Source organism: Manacus candei, unplaced genomic scaffold (assembly GCF_025592945.1).
Source record: "Manacus candei isolate 608988 ecotype Guabito, Panama unplaced genomic scaffold, ASM2559294v1 h1tg000078l, whole genome shotgun sequence".
NCBI classification, from domain to species: Eukaryota; Metazoa; Chordata; class Aves; order Passeriformes; family Pipridae; genus Manacus; species Manacus candei.
In genome coordinates this window covers 2,252,034-2,268,799 of record NW_026138126.1, presented here as the reverse complement: position 1 = coordinate 2,268,799, position 16,766 = coordinate 2,252,034, and the positions used below count along the sequence as shown (strand labels likewise).

Below are 16,766 nucleotides of genomic sequence, written 5' to 3'. Positions count from 1 at the left end.
TGGGGCTGGAGGGTGCCCACTGGGCTGGAGGGTGCCCACAGGGCTGGAGGATGCTCTTGGGGCTGGAGGATACCCTTAGGGCTGGAGGATGCCCTTGGGGCTGGAGGATGCCCACTGGGCTGGAGGGTGCCCATGGGGCTGCAGGGTGCCCTTGGGGCTGGAGGATGCCCTTGGGGCTGGAGGGTGCCCATGGGGCTGGAGGGTGCCCACGGGGCTGGAGGATGCCCTTGGGGCTGGAGGGTGCCCTTGGGGCTGGAGGATGCCCACAGGGCTGGAGGATGCCCTGGGGCTGGAGGGTGCCCATGGGGCTGGAGGGTGCCCACAGGGTTGGAGGATGCCCTTGGGGCTGGAGGGTGCTGCTGCAGGGGCAGTGATGCAGCATCGACACCGACACCTTCTCTCCTCTGCAAGATTTTGCCTCCCTGTTTTTGTTTTCGGCTGAAAACTCCAAGTCTGGGGGATGGGTCTCAGCCAAAAACATCAGGTCTGAACCCCAAAAAAAGACTTTTTGGCTGAAAGCAAATCCCTCTTTGTAAGATTTCCTTCCAGAACTCCACCTGCACCTCCCAGTGAAGGCGTTTGTGGCAGAGGTGCCACAGCAGCAGGAGCAGCCTGGCCTGGCACCCTCTTAGGGGCTGGGGGCAGCACCAGGGGCAGGAGCCAAGTGCCTGGGCTGCTGCTGAGGATCAGACTCAGATGCAGACACTGGATCCCACCAGAAGGGGGTGATTTTCTTTTCCAATCACACTCAGAAGCTCTGGGAGAGCCTCTGCTGCCGACAGCACCCCATGGACGCCCGAAACAGGCCAGGCCAGGGGGCAGGCAGAGTCATCCTGGCAGCACCTTGAACCACGGCCTTGCCCGCAGCCCGACCCCTCCAAAACCCCAATTTATTCACAGACGACCTTCTCCCCCAGAGCAAAATTTCCTGCAGGAAGACACCTATCTGAGGAGGGTCCTTGGGTGAGCCCTGGCACTGGGACAGACTGTGGCCTTCCAGGGGAGCCATGTGGGGATAAGCCTTCAGTGAAGAGGGGCTGCAGAAGCAGAGCCTTCCTGGGGGGCTGGAGGGCCTCTGAGTGGTGTATGGACACAGGAAGGGGGAGCAAGTGCTCCCCAGGCAATGGTTTGCCTGTGTGGGACAGAGGGCTGCCCGCTGTCCCTGCCTGCAGCCTCCCCTTGCTGCCTCGTTCCTGTCCTTGTCCCCTCCTCGCTGCCCCAGCTGGCACTGCCACCGTCTCTCCACACACCCAGGATGGGCAGGGGGATGGGGCCACCCCACAGCAGGACCCCAGCTCGCTCCTCCCAGCTCAGGCTGGTGGCCACGGGTCCTGGCTGGTGGCTCTCCTGGGATGTCACAGCTTGGATGTCACTCCTGGGCAGGACGGAGCCATCTCCCTGCCCCCAGCACAGGGGGTTATAGGGCAGCTCTGGCTGCCTTGTGCCCCGATCCAAGGGGTCACCGACCTCCCTAAAACCCCTCAATCTCCTCCTTTCCCTTCCTGCCCCATAGCTACTGTGGCAGCAGGAGGGTCCTGGCAGCCCCATTTCCATGGGGTGTGAGAGTGGGATTCTCTCCTGGAAACCCACAGAGAGGGGACACAGGCTGCCTGCACTAACACTACTGAGGGCTCAGCCACTTCCCTGGCTGCCTCCAGGAAGGGTTTAAAAAGGGACAAGCGTGGGAGACCAAAGTGAACACGGTGCCAACTCTGCCTAAGCCCTGCCCCCCTCGGTCCTGCCTGGGATCCGTGAGCAGCAAGTACAAGGTAGAGTGGGACCACCGAGAGGTCACGGCTGGGGACTGTCTGTAGGAGATCGGAAAGAACAGAACCAAAAAATAAAAACTCGAAATAAAATGGAAAAAAAAAAAAAATCAAAAGGAAGGGGAAATTAAAAAAGAGACAGGAAAAAATATACATGTTATGAAAGGCAAAAAATTACAAACTGAAGAGAGGCACAAAGGACTCCAACATCAAGGCACAGCAAGGCCAGCAGAGAGGAGCACAGCCAGGCACAGCCCCCGACGCGTGTTACGACAGGCTCTGCAGAGAGAAAGGGGGTTATCCTGCCCCGGCCCCCCGGGCTGGAGCGGGAACATGCACTGCGGGAGGCGGGAACAAAGCAGCAAAGTCCTCCGGAGCGGGACACCGAGCCCTCCACTTCCCATCCCACGGGGATGCAGCACCCGGGGGGGGTGCAGAGGGGTGCACACAGGAGATGGTGCACACAGATGGTGCACATGGGAGATGGTGCACACAGGAGATGGTGCACACAGGAGATGGTGTACACGGGAGATGGTGCACATGGGAGATGGTGCACACGGGAGATGGTGCACACAGGAGATGGTGCACACGGGAGATGGTGTACACGGGAGATGGTGTACACGGGAGATGGTGCACACGGGAGATGGTGCACACAGGAGATGGTGTACACGGGAGATGGGTGCACACAGGAGATGGTGCACACACGTGTGGAAGGAGGTGAGGGTGCCCTGGTGAGGGGCAGACCCTACACGCACCCACCGGCAGCTCCAGGCTCAGCTCAGAATGCGCAGAGCTCCCAGCTTTTGTCTGGGACCAGCCCGTGCAGGCAGCGAGGGCTGCTCAGCCCAGGGCATCCCGCTGCCCCTGGCACAGCTCCGGTGATCCCAGGGGTTTGCCGGGTGCCACACAGGTGGGACAGGAGCGCAGAGCCCCGCTGGGCATGAGGCGGGACAGGGATGTGCTCTGTGCTCGGAGCAGCCCTTGGCGATGGCAGATTTGGGTCCCTCTGGGAGATTTGCTGGCTGGGGTTTTTCCAAGCTGGCCAAGCACGGAGCAGCCCTGGCTGCGGGGGAGTGACGGCGCAGGGCATGCAGCACACGCAGTGGCAGTGGGGAACGGAGGAGAGAACAGCAGGGAGGGATGCAAAAAAAGGCAAAAAAAAATAAAAACAAAAAGGACATCAACAGCCTTGGGTTGGTCCCCAAGGCCACAGGGGAGAGAGACAGTGCGAGGCACCACAGCACGTCACAGGAGACAGACAGACAGACAGCCCCGTGCCGATCAGATACGTAAAATATCACCACTCCGGGACCCTCACTGACCTCTAACTTGTTGCTCCAGGTTCAGTATGACTGATACGGCCTGGTGTAGGATTAGCAGTTTGGTCTGCGGTTTTTCGCTGTTTAGGTGCAGTTGGCACATGCGTCCGAGCTCTTTAAAGGCCTCGTTGATGTCCCGGACCCGCAGGCGCTCACGGGCATTATTGGCGACCCTCCTTTCTCTCTCTCTCTCGGCTTTTTGCTCTGGGGGAAGAAGATCGTCCTCCTCATCCTCATCTTGACTAATGGTTTAAAATAAGAACGAGACAGGGACATTCCTCGCGTGCACTCTCAGCACTGGTCAACTCACAGACAAGAAACACGCGGCGAGGCACCGAGACGCCGAGCCCCGCGTGGCCCCGGTGCCCCGATGGGACGTGCTGGCCTGTGCCACACGCTCGGGCACAGGGGCACACAGGGACTTTGGAGAGAAGCAATTAAGGCTCTTCTTCTGCCTCTTTTTGGTTTGGTTTGGTTTTAAACAACAGAGAAAGAAACCACGATGCAACTAAAGCTTGTTGTTGCTGGGAGGGCACAGGGTGGCCCCGAGAAGGTGAGGGCCAACCCGGAATCCCCAGCTGGAATTTGGGAAGACACAGCCCTCTGCCTCCAGGGCAGGAGCGGGGCTGGCACTGCCCTGCTGGGCACCATCACCCTGGTGAGGTCTCTGAGCTGGTGGTGGGGCTGCAGAACAGCCAGTGAGCTGGAACCTGACCCGCTGCCACTTCTCAGCTGGATGTGACAGAGGACACAGGAGCCCAAAGCAGACAGCAGAGATGCCCCAAGGCAGGGAAGAGGTCAAACCTTCCCTGTCTGGGGCTGAGCACTCGCTCCTTCCTGTGCACAGCCCCGAGGGCCCACGCAGGCGGGTGCGGCTGCTGTGGATGAGGTGCCTCCCTCTGCTTTAGGAGCACGAGGAAGCCCTGAGCCCACAGGGACAGGAGCCAGCAGGAGGGTGGCAGGGACCCTTCCCCTGGGGCAGCAGCAGGAGCCCAGGCTGTGTGAGGCCACACCAGGCTCCCGGGGTGGGCAGGGGCTGGGGGTCTGTGCCACAGGATGACCCTCAGCCTCACCGGGTCAAGCCCAGCACCCGGCAGGTCCCGGTGGCCACACCCTGGCCCAAACACCCCCAGCCTGGGAACAGAGTAAGTGAAGGGAGAGACCTGTTCAAAGAGCACCTTGTTCTGTTCCGAGAGGGTTTCAGCTCCTTCTTCTCCTCCTCTGAGTTATCTGCCACTGACGTGTTCTCTTCGTCCTCCTTCTCTTCCCTCTTTATTTCGCTGGTTCCCGAGGAGACGCTGCTCCGGCCCAGCCCCCCGGACAAACCTGCTGAGAGAGCAGAGCCACGTGCAGGGCTTGAGGGGCCTGACCCACACAGGAGGCTGGGGGGTCCCCAGGCCCTGCTCCTGCTGTGGCACCCCAAACTCATCCTGCACTGCTGCTCCGCAGGCAGGGAAGATGGAGGCGTGCTGGCTCTGCCCTGCTGCTGCTCCCTGTTCTCCCTCCACCTGCCAAGCCCTCCAAAATGAGAGCTCAACCTCTCCAGCACAGCAGGGCCTGGGAGGATGTGCACCCACAGCTGGCAGGAGGGACAGGGACATGTAAGTCAAACCTAGTAGGATTAGATGGGATATTGGGAAGAAATTATTGGCTGTGAGGGTGGGGAGGCCCTGGCACAGGTTGCCAGAGCAGCTGTGGCTGGAAGTGTCCAGGGCCAGGTTGGATGGGGTTTGAAGCAACCTGGGATGGTAGAAGGTGTCCCTGCCCATGGCAGGGGGTGAAACTGGATGGGCTTTAAGGTCCCTTCCAACCCAAACCAGTCTGGGATTCTATAAAATCTCTGGAAAAGGCTCAAGGTCAAAACTGCCCTGTGGATCATGCAAGGAAGCACCAGCCTTGCAGGAGCATCCATGTCCCCCTGGGCTGCTGCTGCACAGGGCTAGACCTGAGAGGTGACCCAAACTCCCTCTCCCTGGCAGGTGAGCCCTGGCCCAGGTGAGTCCCTGGCACAGGTGAGCCCTGGCACAGGTGAGCCCTGGCACAGGTGAGTCCCTGGCACAGGTGAGCTCTGGCCCAGGTGAGCCCTGGCACAGGTGGGCCCCGACGGGCAGAGCTGCCTTACCGCTGTACGTGTCCTGCTGCCTGCTGAGGTCGGGGAGTGAGCTGGGCTGGGATGGAAGTGTGACGTGGTTGTGGAGCAAGTTGGGGTTGCTGGACAAGCCGTCTTCGGGGTGACCTCCTCCCACCTACAGCACAAGAGGCAGAGCAAGGGGGACATGTCACAGCCAGCAGGCAGGGGGACAGTCACCTGAGGACACCCCCAGGGCTCCATGGACTGGGCTAAGGCCCAGCTGTGTGCTCCCCTTGCACAGCCCCATCACCCAGAGCACAGGCACGAGGGAGGGAAGAGCCAGCCTGCTCCAGCACCGGCTCTCTGAGGACTGTGGCAGCGACACTGCAGCTCTGCACATGAGCTGGGCCCAGCCCAACGCCCCCCTCAGAGCTGTGCCCCCGCCATGGAAAAGCCCCTCCCTGCCTGGGTGCAAGGCTGGCACACTGGGGAGGACACATGTCCTGTCTCCATCGAGCACCACTGTTCCTGCCACCACCCAGTGCCATAAGAACAAGGGACATCCCAGCAATGTGAACTTGGCTCCAGAAAGGGTGAGGGCCAGGCAGCCCCTCCAAGCCCACGGCCCCCAGGCTGTGCCACACAGGCCAGGGACTGGCAGGACAGAGCCAGCCCTGCTGCCCACAGCTGGGTTTGCAGCTGGCAGGACACATGTGTGATCACATCTGATTCCTCGCTCAGGAGCAGAGTCTGGGAAGCCTGGAAAGGGCTCACAACTGGTTCCAGAGTCTGGAGATGTGCTGCTGCAGCAGGCAACCAGTTCTGCCAAAAATGTGCTGCTGGGGTCACCAGCCTCTGGACAAGGGGGATCCTGGTGACCCAGCATGGAACCTCAGCATCCACATGCTCAGGGAGCCTGGAATCTGTCCCATTCCCTGGAGCCAGAATGAGCCCTCACACACCAGCACTCCTCAGGGGTGCCTGCCCAAACCATTCAGAGCAGGGAATTCCTGGTGATACCTGGCTCTCTTAAACCCACTGGATCCCTCCTCTCCTTCTCCCTGCATACTCCAGGGATGGCTTGAAGCTGTTTTGAGGGATTTCCATCCATGTTGCAGGTAAAGAAGAGCTTTCACCACCTCTGCCTGCCCTGAGAAGGGGCACGAACAAAGTGCACACAGAGCTTGTGCCAAGAGCCATGTCTGTGCTGAGGGTGGACTCGGTGTGCCCGGAGAAGCTGTGGCTGCCCCATCCCTGGAACTGTTCAGAGCCAGGTTGGACAAGACTTGGAGCAACCTGGGATAATGGAAGGCGTCCCTGACCATGGCAGGGGGTGGAAGGAGATGGGATTCAACCCTTGCTGCAGGAACACAGCAGGTGACTTCCATGCACGTCACCCCCCCAGCACTGCCAACACCTGACCCACGCTGGGCCACGCTGAGCTGTTCCCATCCCTCTGGATGCCAGGGCACCCCCCACGCAGCACGTGTGCCCAGCGTGTCCCCAGCAGCTGCCACGATGCCCCCACACGTACCAGGCTCGGGTGCCTGTTGCCCAGGGCCATGACTGAGGCAGGGAAGGCCTGGCCCAGGCTGCCCACGGCAGCACTGTGGGGCGGTGCTGAGCCCAGGAGCCCGTGCATGTCCCCGTGGTTGCTGGGCATGGCAGCGGTCTGGCCCACGGCGTGGTTCCTCAGCACGTGGATGGCTTCGTCCAACCTGTCTTCCATTTTGTTTTGCTGGAAGGACAGGACAGAGAGAGGTCTGTGTTAACTGCCCGTCCCTGGAAGTGTCCCAGGCCAGGTTGGAGCACCCTGGTCTGGTGGAAGGTGTCCCTGCCCATGGGAATGGTATGAGCTTTAAGGTCCCTCCCAACCCAAACCATTCCATGATTCCAGGATTGTAATCCCACTGAGCCAGCAGCTTGCTGCAGCTCTGCACTGCAGGACGGATCGTGGCAATTCAGCACTGAAGTACCACAGGGCAGGGGTGGGGAGAAATAACCCCCCAGTCAGTGCCATCCCCTAAAGGCATGAGAGGTCACACCAGTCACACCAGCAGAGCTGCTCAGGGAAGGGAGGCAGAAACCTGCCAGGAATCCATCCCACTGGGCCAGACCCCAGGATGGGCCAGGGCCATGGATGGTGGGAGGGTGCCAGGTTGTCCAGGTGCCAGCGAGGCTCCAGGCTCAGGGACACATCCATCCATCTCGACCAACCACCTGATTCCAGGCCCCGGCTGTTCAGGGGAGAGGACTTCCCCCAAAAATCCTTCCCCACCAGGGCCCAGGGGACGGGAGAGCAAAGGAGCAGCCACTCACCAAAGTGTGGAGGCTCCCTTCGTAGCTGGGAGATAAGGCACCCGCTCCGCTCGCCCGCGGCCACTGCGACGTGCCTGGGGACAAACGGAGAGCTGGGCACCGGCACCGGCTGCCACTAGATGGGGCTGGAAGCTGGGCCACGGCACGGCACGGCACGGCACGGGCCACCACGCCGTGCACAGGCCACCGTGCCACGCTCAGCACCCCACGGCACCGCGGGGACCACTGCGGCACTGCACGGCACCATGTGGGCCACATGGCATCACACAGGCCCCCGTGGCACTCATGGCACCATGTGGGCCAACACAGCACCACACAGGCCCCCGTGGCACTCATGGCACCATGTGGGCCACCATGGCATCACACAGGCCCCCGTGGCACTCATGGCACCAACGTGGGCCACCACAGCACCACACAGGCCCCCGTGGCACTGCACGGCACCATGTGGGCCACATGGCATCACATAGGCCCCTGTGGCACTGCACAGCACCACATGGGCCAACACAGCACCACACAGGCCCCCGTGGCACTGCACGGAACCAGGTGGGCCAACACAGTACCACACAGGCCCCCATGGCACTGCATGGCACCAACGTGGGCCAACACAGCACCACACGGCATTGCACAGGCCACTGTGGCACCATGGCACTGCATGGGCCACCACATGGCACCTTGTGGCACCTCGTGGCACTGTGGGCTCAGCCTCTGCGCTGGCTCAGCAGGGAGCTGAGCTCAGGCCTTCAGACTCAAGAGGTTTCCAATTGTCCCTGGCCTCAGTGACACGCTGTGACCTTGGGGCTGAGCCCCGGGCACTGGGAACCCGGGCACCAGCTCTGCTGGGCACAACGGGACCTTGTCCTGCCCGAGGGCAGCAGGGACAGGCTTCCACCAGGTGCTGGAAATGGGTTTTAACTGGTTGGCCACTTCCCAGTTCCCAGTGTGCTTCTCCCATGGGAGACAAATCCAGGGACAGCCTCTGTGAGGTGGGATGCTCAGGGACAGGATCAGGAATGGCAGGAGCAGGTCCCAGGGTCGCTGCCACCCCTGGGCTCTGTAGTGAGGGTTTGGGGCTGACCTGGGAAGCTCCCAAAAGCAAACCCGACCCAGAGAACAACATCTGTCACTCACCTGCAAGCCCCTGCGGGGAGCCGACCGGTGTGGAGGGGTTTGAGGAGAAGTTATTGCTAGAGTGATCAGGGGAGTAAATCTGGGGAGAGAGAGGGTGGGCAGTGAGCAGCGCCCACCCTGAGCCACTGCCCCCTCCCAGCAGCACCCACCACCCGCTGGGACCCCTGAGGGGACCCCCTGTCCCAAACCCACACCCAGTGAAGGCCCAGCCCAGCCCCCCCAAGCCCCACCATCAACCCCAGGGTCTCTCTCTGTCCCCACCCCTGAGTGCAGCCTCCAATCTTCAGGTCCCACTCTGGAAGGAAGTGAGAGCCCCATGGAAGTGTCACAGGGTGCAGTGCCAGCCCCCCTCTGCCACCGTGCAAAGGTCACTGAAGGGGACAAAGGCGACTCTGATAACCCAGTGAGACCAGTGCCCTCCAGTCTGAACCAGCACATGCAGGGCCAGGACTACTGGGACCTACAGGTCCTGCTACGGGGGCTGTGCAGGGTGGTCTTGGCAGAGAGCATGAGGCTGGGGGGTCCTGGGCTGCTCATGGGGCTGCAACAAGCAGTGCCTCAGTTTCCTCATCTGCCAAGAGGCACCAGGACTGAGATGGCAGCACATGGAGTGGGGAAAACCCTCCCTCGGAGTCTGCCGTGGATTTGGGCTGCATTCACCCAAACTTCTCACTGTGTTCACATTCCCTGTTTTGTATGGAGAGGGGGTCCAGTGCAGCAAGAGCACGAGGAGCAGGTCAGGGATGATCCCAACCCTTACCGAGGCCAGTGCCTTCCCGAGCGCGTCTCCGGAGCTCCCGGCTGTGGTTCCTCTGTTACCTGCCAGGAGGGGACACAGATGTCACTGCCAGGGCACCAGAGCCCAGCAGGACCTGGCACCCTACGAGACCTTCTCTGGGGTCACCTGCTCTGAGGTGGAAACTTTTTGCTTTTAGTGCTTTGCTTGACAATGAAATGTTTGTGTGGCTCAGGGCAGCCCGGACAGGGGCACAATCCCCCTGACAGCCTTCAGGGGGCTGCATGAAGGTCTCTCTAAGCTCTGGGTTGGAGGTGCCACCAACAGCAATCAGATGTCTCTGCTGCAGCACAGCCCATTGCCATGGGGCATTTTAAGCCCCTACAATAACCAATGGACTGGATGTTCTTGGATGTCTTTTCCAACCTTAATGATCTGATCATTCTATGAATCCCAAACTTGATTCCCTGTAGAAAAATAAAAGTTTTTCTACAAATCCAGGTCAGGATCCTCATTTCCTGGGGAGCATAAGTTCAGTTCAGTAACAGGTTTGGTAACAGGTTCAGCAGGGTCAGAGATTAAAGCACTCAGGGGTTAACATGGTATCTAAATGCAGCACGAACATTCCCATTCCGGATTTAAGTGAACAGCTTCACATAGGTGCAAATCCTTCCCGCAACTCATGTAAGCCACAGCACCTCCAAGGGATAATGTCAGAGCTCCTGGGCCCCTCCCAGATCCACCACAGGAGGTGCAAACCCCACAGGTGCCTCCCTGCTCCAGGTATCCAGCAGCAGGACCCTCACTGTGCCTCACACAGCGACTCCAGGCACAGGTGACACACGAGGGGTTTTGGATGCCTCAGGCCTCGGGTTTGCCCAAGACTCTGGTTTTCCAGGTGAGCCTGTGCAGGGCAAGGGGGTCCCCCAGGGGCTGGACATACCCATCATATTGTCTGTGCCGCTGATCGGGGGCGTGTGACTGGACACTCCGTAGGGCGTGGAGGCCGAGGAAAAGCCGGACACGGAGGGGAGCCCCCCGTTCACCTCTCCTGAATGCAGCTGGTAGTTCTGGCAGGGAGGAGGAGAGGGGTGAGAGGAGCCCTGGGAAAGCTGCTGGGCTTTGGCATCGGGCCAGGACCCAGCTCCCCCCGAGCCCAGAGCCAAGGAAGGAGGTGACACGGAGGTGACAGGGCCCCCCAGCCCCGGGGGACACGTTACCATGCGTTCGTGCTGGTGTAAACTGTTGAAGCCACTGGACTGTGGGAGTGGGGAGGAGGAGCTGCCCAGCATGGCACCGTAACTCGACTGGCTCATGGCACCCGGGGAACTCCACAGGTCTGGCGAGTTATGGAGTCCATCTGCAAGGAAAAGTGGAGCTGGGCAGGGCACAGACACCACAGGCAGCCCCCAGCCCCCCAGGGGGAGGTCAGCCCGGGCTGAGGGGCTGTGACTGTCCCCATCCTGTCCTGTCTACACTGAGCATCCCCCGCTGAGCAAATCGGGACCATCTCTCTGGGACCAGGGACAGGACCCAGGGAAGGGCTGGAGCTGTGCCAGGGGGGTTGGGATGGATCTCAGGGAAAGGTTCTTCCCCCACAGGGTGCTGGGGCACTGACCAGGCTCCCCAGGGCAGTGGGCACGGCCCCAAGGCTGCCAGAGCTCCAGGAGGGTTTGGACAACGCTCTGAGGGACAGGGTGGGATTGTTGGGGTGTCTGTGCAGGGCCAGGGGTTGGACTGGATGATCCCTGTGGGTCCCTTCCAGCTCAGGATACTCCATAATTCTATGATTTCAGGGCTGGTTTTTGTCTCATGCACTCCTGTCCTGAGCCTCCTCCATCTAATCCCTCCTGTGGTCTGTGACAATCCAGGCAGCCCCTGCTCTGCCCCAGGGTGTGAATAACTCACCTGCCATATAAAAGGCTCCAGGATACACAGTGCTGGGAGGTTTTGAGGGAGTATATCCAGCTGGATCCCTGCTGTAGTCATCACCTGAGTTGGATGGATACACCTGTGGGGCAGGAAAGGAGTTGAAGAGAACTGCTTGGCCACTCCAAGGCCCCACATCCTCACCGTGCCTCTCCCTAACCCTGCACAGCCTAAACTTCAAATTTAAACTTCAAACTTAAACTTCAGCAGTGGCTGAGTGGCCTCTCATGGCAACAGAGCAGTGTTTCACTCAACTGGCCTTTCAAGGGCCTGGAGAGACAGGGCACAGGGAATGGCTTCCCACTGCTAGAGGGCAGGGTTAGATGGGATATTGGGAGAAATTGTTGCCTGTGAGGGTGGTGAGGCCCTGGCACAGGTTGCCCAGAGCAGCTGTGGCTGCCCCATCCCTGGAAGTGTCCAAGGCCAGGTTGGACGGGGCTTGGAGCAACCTGGGCTAGTGGAAGGTGTCCCTGCCCATGGCAGGGGTGGCACTGGGTGGGCTCTAAGGTCCTGTCCATCCCAAACCATTCCACGAGTCCAGGAGCTTCACTTTTATTCATCCCACAGCAGATGTGGGCAGCACTGGAGAGGTTCAGCCGAAGTCCTTGAAGGGCACAGCCCTGTGGGCAGTGGGGCAGGGCACAGGGTGCAGGGCACAGAGGGCACAGGGGACACCCCCAGCCCCTCTGCCTTCCCGTAACCCCGTGGGTCCCCCAGCCCCCTCCTGCAGAGCTCACCGGCACCAGCAGAGGTTTCGACTCTGCTCCAGTTCCGTTTTCCGTGGTTATAAGTTTTTCTGGGTAACCACAAAAGCCACCAGTGCTGTGCGGTGACCCCGCGCCAGGGGACGGGCTGGGGGCTGCCACCCGGGGCTGCTGTGGCCCTGGGACCCCCTGTGCCAACCCTGGTGTGTGCCAGGCTCCTCAGCACAGCCCCTGCCCAAACCTGCCACACGAACCAGCCCAAGGGGAAACTGTGGCTGAGCAGCCCCTCGGAAGGGTTGTCAAGGGGAGGGGACAGCTCTGGGACAGATCTCTGCAGCTACGTGATTTAACAGCACCTTAAGCAACAGAAAAGGCTTTCCCTTCCTTTCTAAACTAACCAAACCCATCCTAGAAAGCCCTGACTGAAAATCACCTTGTGCCAGGGCAAAAACACACCTTTATTTTTTTTTAAAAGAAACCCAGAAATTCAATACGCAAAGAAACCGAAATAGCACTCAAAGAAACTGAAATGCCACTCAAAATGATGTGAGAACTTTTGTCACAGCTTATTTTCATCCCCTTTGATTCATTCTGAAACCGACAATCTTTTCTTTTTTAAAGCCAGCCGAAAGCAGGGGCGGGGACAGGGGCTGGCTGGGCTCTGCCTGGCACACACGGCTCTCTTTGGGAAGGAAACCTGCCCTGAGTTTCTCTTTCCCCACAGCCAGCTGCTCCCTTCCAGCCCTGGCCCTCACCAGCAAGAAAGGGGCAGAATTGGTGGTGGGGAATAAAAATCAGAATCACAGAATCGTTTAGGCTGGAAAAGACCCTCAAGATCATCAAGTTCAGCATCACCACCATGTTCACCACTAAGCCATGTCCTAAAATGTCACATCCACACATTTTTTGAACACTTCCAGGGATAATGACTCCACCACTGTCCTGGGCAGCCCATTCCAGGCTTCTTTTTGTTTAAAAAAAAAATTCCAAAAAAAAAATCCCCCAAATCCCTCTGAAGAGCTTCAGTGGCTGCACTTCAATATATCCATGGCTTCATTTTCCCCTGGCAGCTGAGGTTCCCATTTCTTGGAGCAGCTTCTCCCAAAACTGGGGCGTTCAGAACCCCAGGGGCAGCCCTGGTCCTTCCCCACGTCTTGGCTCACGGGTGGCTGGACCCTGAAGGGCCACAGGGAGCTGAAATCACCTTGTGGGTGTTGGTGCTGTGGATGGAGAGCAGGTGAAGGGATAACAGAGATGGGGAAGGGGCGGGAGCACCAGGGTCTGGAGCTGGGGGGGCTCAGCCTGGAGAAAAGGAGGCTCAGGAGGGACCTTTTGGCTCTGCAGCTCCCTGACAGGAGGGGGGAGCTGGGGGGGTCGGGCTCTGCTCCCAGACAGAGACAAGGACAAGAGGAAAGAGCCTCAAGTTGTGCCAGGGAAAGCTCAGGTGGGATATCAGGGGAAATTTCTTCACTGAAAGAGTGGTCAGGCACTGGCACAGGCTGCCCAGGGCAGTGGTGGAGTCACCATCCCTGGAAGTGTTCAAAAACACACAGATGTGGCACTTGGGGACGGGGGTTAGTGGTGGGGTGATGGTTGGGCTCGATGACCTCAGAGAGCTCTTCCAACACTCCCGATTCCGTGGTTCTGTGGGGAACTAAAGGCCAAAAAAAAAAAAAAAGAAATAAAGAGAGGGGGGAGGGAAAATCCTGACAGACACTGGCAGCTGCCCTTCATCCCCTGCTCGAAAAAGAGAATTCCAGGCCCCTCGGCCTGTGAGGGGCGGCGGGGGCAGCGCCGGGGGCACGGGGAGCCACGGGCGGGCAGTGGGGGAACAGAGCGGGGGTGTGTGTGTGTGTGTGTGAGGGGGGGAAGGAGAACCCAGCAAATTGCCTTTTCCTATAATTTGATTAAATGGCGGGAGCTGGGCCGGGGAGCCGAGGGAAGCAGCCTAAAGAGCCCCGCGCCATCTGCCAGGGGCTGGCGCCCGGCCAGCGCCAGAGGCAGCTGCGGCAGCAGCGCGGGGGGGCCCAACAGCCATTTCCTACAGCCCCGCTGGAAACCGGGAGAGCAGAAGCGCGGGGATGGAGCAGCAAGGGGGTGCAAAGCAGGCAGGAGGCAGAGCGGGGCACGGGCAGAGCAGAGGGGGAGTTCGCCTTGTTGCTCCCCCGTCCTGGACACCCCCCCGCCCCCATCATCTCCTGTTGGAGCCAAATTTCACCACAGTTCTGGCCCCGACCACTCCAAATGTTTTGTTCCGCTGCTGGGCACAGGGGAGGCCGTGAAAAGCCGACTCCATCCCTCGCTGCCCCAGCCCAGTGAGGAGCACTGAGCCCCTCCGTGCGGGCACGGCGGCCAAGCGCTGCAGGAAACAGTAAATCAGGGCCAGGTCCCCGTTCCCCAGCCCTTCCCCAGCCCGTGGCCCCAGCCCTCAGCCTCGGGGACCTCCAGGTGAGGTCATTTCCTCCGGTTAAAATTGCCAGCGCGGCGAGAGCCGCCTGAAAAGCCCCAGCGCTGGGATCCGCAGCGCTTTGTGGCGTTGGGTTGTTTTCCCCTCCCTGTTTTTCTTGCTCAAACGCAGGAGCTGGGGTGGGACTTCGGGCAGACTGAGGCTAAACAGAGCAGTGACCAGACTGGGAACTCGCAGGCTGAAGCAGCTCCCCGGCACCGCGCTCGCTGCGGCAACAAAATCCTGCAGGAACCGACTTGCACAAAATCCCTCCCCGGGTTCCTGTGGCTCAGCAGCTGATGTGCAGCAGGGCCTGGGGGGCCCCATCCAGCCCTGGGTCCTGTGCCTGGACACACCAGCCTGTGGTCAGGAGCTCCAGAGCTGCAGGGAGGCTCCAAGGGGCTTCGTGCCCTGAGGGCAACCTATTGCCTGGAATCATGGAATGGTCTGGGCTGGAAGGGACCTTAAAGCTCATCTCATTCCACTCCCTGCCATGGGCAGGGACACCTTCCACTAGCCCAGGTTGCTGCTTTGATCCAACCTGGCCTTGAACACTTCCAGGGCAGCCACAGCTGCTCTGGGCAACCTGTGCCAGGGCCTCAACACCCTCACAGGGAGGAATTTCTTCCCAGTCTCCCATCTCACCCTGCCCTCTGGCACTGGGAAGCCATTCCCCTTGTCCTGTCCCTCCATCCCTTGTCCCCAGTCCCTCTCCAGCTCTCCTGGAGCCCCTTTAGGCCCAGGGCTCAGCAAGGGGCTCTCAGCTCTCCCTGGAGCCTTCTCTCCTCCAGGTGAACCCCCCTGGCTCCCCCAGCCTGGCTCCAGAGCAGAGGGGCTCCAGCCCTCGGAGCATCTCTGTGGCCTCCTCGGGATGTGAGCACTGAGCCCAAAGGCTGCAGGTTACCAGAACAGGTCTCTCTGTGCCCACCCCTGCCTGGCATCACCCCTCACATTCCCCCTGAACCACCTCACGCTGCTGGTGCCTCTCGGTGCCTTTGGCATCATCACTCCCCCTCCAGCCACCCCCAGCCCTTCCAGCCGCTGACCTCGGCGAGTTTTCAAAGCAGCTCGGGAATTACAGATTAAAGTACTTCATTTTAATAAGATGCTGATTAACCTATTTATTTTGCACGGGGTCCAGTGATAACACGGGGCGGGCTCCTGCACGGGCGAGTCAGACAAGAAAGAGCCTTTGATCCGCTGCCTTTGAGGCCACTCCTTCTGCTTCACACTTCTCCCGCCGCCTGGGCACGGGTTTCTCTCCCCAGGTGTGGAAGTTCAAAAACAAACCAGGAAGCCAGAGCTCACGGCACAGGGAGGGTGAGGGAAAGAGGCAGCACCAGAAATCTGAGCTTTGGCATCAAGGGGCAGCCGAGGTGCCAGCCAGGGCAAGGAGGGAGATTTAGGGGAGACGTGAGGAGGAAATTCACCCTCACGGGTGGGGAGGCCCTGGCAAAGATTTCCCAGAGCAGCTGTGGCTGCCCCATCCCTGGAAATGTCCAAGGCCAGCTTGGACAGGTCTTGGAGCAACCTGGGCTGGTGGAAGGTTCCCTGCCCATGGCAGGGGTGACACTGGATGAGCTTTAAGGTCCCTTCCAACCCAAACCATCCTATGAAAGGCCACCGTGAAGGTGTTGGCTCAGACACAGGGAAGGGGTTGGGATCTGGCAAATGCCGAGTGGCTTTTCCTGTGGGAATCGGGGCCTCCCGGGCACTGCCAGCAGGACGGGTCCAGTCTCAGCACTTTGAAATCCGAGGCCAATAAAGGCCATTTGTTGGGAGTGATGTTTTCCCCACATGTCGTCTGGGCTTTAAAAGCTCCACATTTCACACAGAAACTCGAGGCAGCGACACGGACTCTGCTCTGAGCAGGTTTTCCCTGGTAAAACACAGACCTGGGGCAACTTGGCCCTGCTCACTGGAGCTGGTTTCTGCACCATGTGGATCCACACGGACCCTTCAACACCCCCCAGACTGTGAGCCCAGACCTGGCAAGCCCTCAGCGCCTTCCTCCCCCTCCATCCTCCCAAACCAGCATCTCAGGGTGCAATTCCAAAGGCAGAGCCTGTGGTGGAGGTTACAGCTCTGCGCCAGCAGCCAGGGAATGCAACTGCACAGACCTCCCCCATGGATGGGGGTGTTCCCTGGGGAATGGGGGAGCACTGCACCAGCACCAGCTTTGGCAGAGAGTGACAGGACACACTTGGGCAAGGGCACAGCCCCAGCCTGGGGACAGAGCCCTGGGACAGAGCCCTGAGGACAGAGCCCTGAGGACAGAGCCCTGGGGATGGAGCCTGGGGACAGAGCCCTAGGACAGAGCCCTGGGGATGGAGCCTGGGGACAGAGCC

General features: G+C 60.1%; 1 protein-coding gene across 14 annotated transcripts in view; it reads right to left on the bottom strand.

The window, feature by feature from the left end:
• TCF3 (transcription factor 3) overlaps positions 1-16,766 on the bottom strand; it is an 84,904-nt gene that overhangs the window by 7,624 nt on the left and 60,514 nt on the right. For 2 of the 14 annotated variants that reach the window (XM_051810624.1, XM_051810636.1), the window contains exons 9-18: positions 11,248-11,350; positions 10,560-10,699; positions 10,283-10,409; positions 9,364-9,422; positions 8,604-8,682; positions 7,476-7,549; positions 6,691-6,894; positions 5,208-5,331; positions 4,249-4,414; positions 3,089-3,327 (exon numbers count right to left, since the gene is read on the bottom strand). In XM_051810624.1, the coding sequence (XP_051666584.1) occupies positions 3,089-3,327; positions 4,249-4,414; positions 5,208-5,331; positions 6,691-6,894; positions 7,476-7,549; positions 8,604-8,682; positions 9,364-9,422; positions 10,283-10,409; positions 10,560-10,699; positions 11,248-11,350 (1,315 nt within the window). Of the gene's footprint in view, positions 1-3,088; positions 3,328-4,248; positions 4,415-5,207; positions 5,332-6,690; positions 6,895-7,475; positions 7,550-8,603; positions 8,683-9,363; positions 9,423-10,282; positions 10,410-10,559; positions 10,700-11,247; positions 11,351-16,766 lie in introns of those variants that run through there. The other 12 variants (XM_051810626.1, XM_051810629.1, XM_051810631.1 and 9 more) reach the window with 9 other exon arrangements.